The sequence below is a fragment of the Biomphalaria glabrata genome, chromosome 10, assembly GCF_947242115.1.
Source record: "Biomphalaria glabrata chromosome 10, xgBioGlab47.1, whole genome shotgun sequence".
Lineage (NCBI taxonomy): Eukaryota > Metazoa > Mollusca > Gastropoda > Planorbidae > Biomphalaria > Biomphalaria glabrata.
Window position 1 is genome coordinate 33,760,424 of NC_074720.1, and position 6,922 is coordinate 33,767,345.

General features: G+C 34.2%; 1 protein-coding gene across 1 annotated transcript; it reads left to right on the forward strand.

Moving 5' to 3' along the window:
• The first annotated feature begins 360 nt into the window (after positions 1-360).
• Positions 361-5,014, forward strand: LOC106079659 (uncharacterized). The gene is made up of 6 exons (XM_056043257.1): positions 361-570; positions 2,715-2,810; positions 3,048-3,142; positions 3,500-3,602; positions 3,822-4,022; positions 4,448-5,014. Exons 2-6 carry the CDS (start codon positions 2,720-2,722, stop codon positions 4,684-4,686), a joined length of 729 nt encoding a protein of 242 aa, XP_055899232.1. The 5' UTR covers positions 361-570; positions 2,715-2,719; the 3' UTR covers positions 4,687-5,014.
• Positions 5,015-6,922: the final 1,908 nt, after the last annotated feature.

Genomic DNA, 6,922 nt, shown 5'->3' on the forward strand with positions numbered 1-6,922 from the left:
CAAGCAAGTGTTCACATTTAAGAATGTAAATAGATTTCTTGTTGTTATTTTTTAATGGAGTCTAGGAATGACTAGTTTTTCTGAATTTTGAATTTCTTTGTAATAGCGTATGTGTGTATGTTTGTATATGCTGCATGTGTGCCTTCAGAATAGTTTGGATAGAAAAAAAAATTATTTGTGAACCTTTTGGTAATTCCCTAAAAGAAAAATTCCCGATAAATATTTTTTTTTTCTCTACATGTTACGCAAATTAAAATTGACTTTTAAAGTATTATAGCTAATTTTGGATTCAGTTTGTTAATTTGTTTAATATTATTCTATTTATTTCGAATCAGAAACGCAATGACGTTACCTACTTGAAATAGCTCATCGGAAAAATCACTCTCTGTGTTTAGCTAACAGTGAAACTACCGCCACGCAATGCTAGGATTAATCCAAGGTTTGCACTATATATACCATCTAGAAACAACAGAACTGTGTGAGTTTTGAATCATATAGGTTGTTCTAAAGAACTTATTGTGAGATCCTAGGACCTTGTGAAACAGTTTAATATAACTGGACCACTATATGGTAAGTAGTATTTTGTTCACTTATTATTATTGTTTGTTTTCATGTCTTCCTGTTACACTTTCTATATTTTTAAAATATATGAAAAAATGTAACTTGAGTCTAAGAGACTGAATCTACTTTAAGTGTAGACTCAGTAAATATGTTTAGAATATTTTTTTTTCCAAAATATATTTTTAGTTTTGATAAAAATGGAACGATTCAGGTCTGGGTGCGATTATTGTCTTGATTTATTCCATGTGAATATCATTCCTAGATTTAAGATAGAAGTAGTGCCTGCCTCTAGACTTGGTCATTTCTAAATTCAGTTTTCATGTTCTTAACTTTTGCTTCCTAAAGTATGCTAAGGTATTGTATGATAAGCACACTGCTCAAGTTTATGTTTGTTTGTTTTATTTTAAAACTAGTTATGAACTCACGTAGTGAAATGTAAATTTTAGACTGTTTAAATCTAGTTCCCTATACATACAAAAAGCACGAGTGTGTAGATAGCAATGCATCTATGGCCATATTTGGCCTTACTAAAAACTTAAAATGTGTTGAGTTATATCGTTTTAATAAAGATAACGTCTGTGACTACATATTAGAAAATATCATAAAATGAGATTCACGTATGGTGTTGCAGGCACCTAGAGATTCATAAACTTCCTGTAAAAATATTTTTAAAAAGTTAAGTTTCCCTTTTAGACATTGTGGCAAACAGTTAACGAAGGTGTCATGTGGCCAGCACAACGAAATACCGCCTTTACTTTCCCCAACTAATCTCAGGTACCCATTAGAGCTGGGTGTTTTCCTCAGAGGCACAACTCAGCACAACAGAGCAAATCCTAAACCTCAGAATACTCTGTGAGAAATATCTCCAACACCAAGAGAATCTTTTCCATGTCTTTATTGATTTCAAGAAAGCTTTCGATCGAGTATGGCACGGAGCACTCTGGGCGACAATGGAAAAGTACAACATTAATAAAAACATAATCAAAGTTATCCAGAACCTCTACAAGGATGCCACCAGTACTTCAACAATAATATTGGGGACTGGTTCAAAACCACAGTTGGAGTAGACAAGGCTGCCTACTGTCACCAACACTCTTCAATATCTTTCTGAAAAGATAATGGAAGATGCCCTCGAGGGCTATGAAGGTACTGTTAGCATTGGAGGAAGAAGAATTACTAACTTGCGATTCGCAGATGACATTGACGGCCTAGCAGGGACAGAAGAAGAACTAGCTGACCTGGTGATGCGCATTGACAAGACTGCCGCAGCATATGGCATGCAAATAAATGCCGAAAAAACTCAAATTATGACCAATAGCCATCAGGGCTTTAAAAGAGGCATCAGTATTGGAGGTGAAAAGCTAACTAGTGTTAACAGCTTCAAATACCTCGGAGCTATTGTCTCAGATGAGGGAACAAAACCCGAATTATTGGCCCGAATAGCACAGTCCACAGCAGCCCTTTCGAAACTTAAAATAATATGGAAAGATAAGGGCTTAGCCCTCGGCACCAAAATCAGACTGATGCGCTCTCTGGTCATGGCCACATTTTTATATGCTTGCGAGTCGTGGACGTTGAATGCAGAGCTTGAGAGGAGGATCCTAGCAATGGAATTGAGATGCTACAGAAGGATCCTAGGCATCACATTCAAAGACCGCATCACAAACCAAGAAATCAGAGACAGGGTTACTGTAGCGATTGGAGCCCATGACGACCTGCTAACTATTGTGAAAAGACGAAAGCTTAAAACCTTTGGCCACATTAAAAGATCTACGGGGCTCGCAAAGACCTTCCTTCAGGGAACAGTGCCAGGGAATAGAAGAAGAGGCAGACAGAAAAAGCGATGGGAGGACAACATTAAAGAATGGACAGGCCTGCCATTGAGAGAGGTTCTAAACAAGGCAAAAAAAGGGAGGAATGGAGAAAGACGGTCGACAAATCTTGCCTGGTGCCCCAACGGTCCAACAGACTAAGGGATAGGTAAAGGTAAAAGATAAGGACTCAGAGGCGCCCAAACATCCCGAAATTAAAAATCCCAGTCTTTACTAGGATTCGAACCCGAGACCCTTTACCGCTTTACCGCTGAGCCATCGCCTCTGCCTGTAAAAATATAAAGTTAAAAAATACTCAAAGATATGTACTTTCTGTTTCAGCCATCATGAATTACGAGGTAGATTTAGAAAAGATTGGCAGTGATTTCCTTGATATTAGGAGACAAAGGAACCCAAACGATGAGCTGCAGACTTATGGTACTCATTTTGTAATTCTTTTCAGTGTCAAATTATTCTAGTACAGATAATAGATAGAATACTGAATAGAATACTGGATAGAAATAATAGTTTTTAGTATGCTAAACACATCAGTTAGTCGTACATTTAAAACACATTTTCTAACGTTTGAAATCTCTTACAGAAAAAGTATTTTAAAAAACTAGAAATTCATTGAAATAAACTCTCTTATATTTGCACTGTAATGCTTATCTCCAGGTAAACCTCAAGTTGTGTTAGATGCTCTCAAAATCAACGTCAAAGGTGAACCCCAGTGGTCGTTGCAACCGGTGGGAAACATGAAAACTCAAACGGTAGGCCAGGAATTTATTTTTTAATGCATCAATGAATCATTTTTCACAAATAATTTTGAAGCTCAACATAATGATGACTGTTTGATATTCAACAAATTACATACAAATGAAACTAGCAATGGTTAACATGGTAAGCTAAAACAGGAAAATACTGTGTAGCTAGACTGACAGCAAGCTGCGTTTATTCCGCAGCACAAACTATGCATGAAGGAAAAAACATAGTTGTCTAAGTATACTAATTCTTCACATTGGTAATCTACAAGCAATGCAAGATTAAATGTTGGAATAATGTTTTTTCTTGTTTGTTTCTTTATGAAGCTCAACATAATGATGACTGATTATCTCTGAACATTTTAGGTCAACTACGATGCCTATCGACGAGATCTGTACAGTGAATTAACTGTCAGCAATTCTTCCGTCCTCGGCAACAGTTTTACAATAAGGCGAGGTCTGGTCAAAGGTAGGAAAGAACCATCATTCCATAAACTCAAAAGCAGACGATGGTTTTGGGATGATTACATGTTTTGAATATATTGTAAATTCTATGCGAATCCAACTATTAAGCTATTTATTTTATTCAAACCATATATTAATTTATATTGAACTTTGGACGATTAAAATTATAATTCACACTGATCTGTTTAGTTGTATATTAATTAAGAAACGTATTCATTCACAGGTATTAACAAAAAACTGACCATCCCAGTCACAAGGGATTGGCAAACCAAACTTAACCAGACATTTGTAGACTTGTACCCAGGCCAGACAGAGACAGACAGTAAACAAAATGTGAATCTCTCCTTGGAAACATCCCATCAGATCAATGTCATGTCATCAAGATCTGTCGCTAAAATTGATGTCACTGAGAGACATTTCAAAGGTACAGAAAATTATTAAAAGTAAAATGTAATTGTTTCTTTTTGTTTTATTTAGTTTCTCACTCTAAATTGTATTTTTTTACTCTAACTCCATTGGAGTGAGAGCTTGATAAGTTTAAATTCTCGCTTGAAAAAAAAACTGGACAGATACCCTGCTGTTGTGCACAATGCATTTATCTAACCATACAGGTCAAGAGCTTGGGGCTTCCCAGATCTCTCGAAACGAAAATCAGCAAGGTTAGTCGAAGTTGGTCTGAGCCCTGAGAACCAGGAGCCAACGAGACACTGTCACGTCCTGCTATGTGTTCTAGTAGCTTGCATCACTCAGAGGCGCGGTCAGGGCGCCAATGTTTTAAAAACAGAAAAGCAAATTGCTCCCAGAAAATAAATTAATGAAATGTATGATTTACTATTTTTATTCTAACAGGGACTGTATCGTTCAGAGTACGTCTAAAAGGGAATGTTCTATTTCTCCGTGGAAGTGGTTCACCGATTAGAGAGCTGGACATATCACAGATGGTTAAAGAAGTTCAGCAAAGTGGGAGAAGTAGCGCCAATAATGTTTACGTTGAACACAAAAAAGGACTCCCCAAGTACGTCTGCTGGGATATGGAGGTCAAGGCTGACATTCTTTGTGATTTTGAAGAAAACCTTAGATTGAACTAAACACAATGGACTATTTTTTTAATCGCATTCTTTTTATGAGAGATTTAATGTTGAATTTAACATTTAGTGTATTCTCAGGAAGTCATTTGCCTAGTCCTAAATCTGTTATTTTGTATCCCTAGTCTAACAGATTAATGCACAAATAATTATTTTTTTTGAAAAAGTGGGGGGCATGGGGTAAATGTCTTCTATGTCTAAAGGGTAGAAGAATGTTTTTAGATTAGGTATGTCCAAGACTAGCCATTTGATAAAATGCAAAGTATGATACATTGTAGAAATTGCGTGGTGCATTTAACTCTACAAGATACGAATAACAGAATGAATAAATATTTCATTGAAATGTGTTTGGTGTAAGTAGCAATGCATTTAGATCTTTAATATGGAATAATTTATTCACTTTCAATTATTATCACCTTGTTGCTTTTTTTTTTTACATTTACATGAAATTTCATTAATTTTTTTTTTTCAGAAAACAAAATAAATTTATAGTTATAGGGAAATTTCTTACTAATTTAATTACTTCAGTTGTAATTTTATGCATGATGTTGTCTTCATTTGTTATAGCTGCTTTGGTATGAAACAGTTAAAAAAAAGTAGTATGGTGGATCTCGTGTATGGTATAATTGACTGAATGAAAACTTTTTAATCTATATTTATAAATGAAATTGTAAGATTGGAAATGGAAAACTTTCAGCTTTTAATGTACTTCATAACAAAATCAATATAAATGAATTTTGTTTTCTTGTATAATATGTACACATGTGTTGTATAATACTAGATCTAATTAGGGATCACTTTGTCAATGAAATAAATTTTTATTAAAAAAAAGTTTTTTTTTTATTTTTTCACTTATCATTTTAAATGTCAAATCTCATACATTCTAAACCAAAGATTATTTATTAAAAAGCAAAATGTAAAAAAAAAAAAAGAAAAAAAAAACATGAGTTATAGCATTCATTGCTTTTATACAAATAAAAATGTTTTAAAATATTGGAAATTTTTTTTTATTATTTTGGAGGAATCTATTTATGAAGTCGATAACCGTGAAACAATCATCAGAAACAATCATAATGTTTAGCTCAGACATTATCCCTCCGGTTTCTGTTAAAAAGGAAGTTTCTAGGCTAGTGACTTAATCAGACTGCTGGTAAAGCCCTGGAAGAAATAACTAAAGATTAACCTTCTCTTCTGAAAAAAAATTTAGATTTTGTTTTCGTAGTTTAGTTTTGCAGGTGTCCATTTTCTTGTTGTTTTTAGAGTTGTTTCGTTGTATTTACACTGTTTAACTAAAAGCCTGTCCACATATTTAAACAATTTTGTATTCAAATTTGGATTCGTCATTTTAACCTAACAGCAAACAGGTCAAGCAAATGTTTTTAAGTTTAGTGGAAGATAAAATTCTGAAATGCGATGGGCTCTTTTACAACAAATATTTAGTCACAGAGCCAATCAAAGATTCTCATAATATCGTTAGGCAAAATTCACCTCTTAACCGACTCCAAGAGCCAGGCATCTAATTAAAGCGAATGGACTAGAGCTTTTATGCCCATATCCTTTTGCTCAGCTTACTCAAACCATACCAGCTACTTAGATTTTCGCTTTATGTAATTTTTGTCCCTTTATTACCGTGAATTGACCATGCAGACTTGTCACCAGAAAATATGTAAAGTTGTACAATGACTTGTCCTTTAGTCCACTGTTTCAATTTCAAAGAAAGGGTGAAGAGTTTTCTTTACTCTCAAATTCATTGCACAGTCGCAACACACTCACGACACAAGTCAAGATTAAATCATGAAGATGACATACCAAGACTAAGAAAGTTGGAATGACTGCGTAAAGTAAAATTACAATACGGAAAACAAATTGCTAAATCCACCACAAAAAAAATTGTGAATAATAATTTGAATTTGGGCATTAAAGGAAAACCAAATTTTAAAAGTTATTTCTATTGTTAAAAAAACTATCAATTTATCTTATTTCAATGTGAAAGTAAATTTAGAAACAAATAAGATGGATAGCACCATAAAATCTTATTTATAAATAAAAGACTTGGCAATGAGAACTAGTTTAAAATCAGAATCTTCTATCAACCTATCTACGACTAAATAGTTCTTAGAGAGTCTACATAGATATTAGATACTGTGCATATCGGCTCATTTTATCACACTTAAAATGAAGACACGCTCCGACCAGGAGATGCACATTATGCGCTGCAACCGTGCCCTTGATTCAGTCC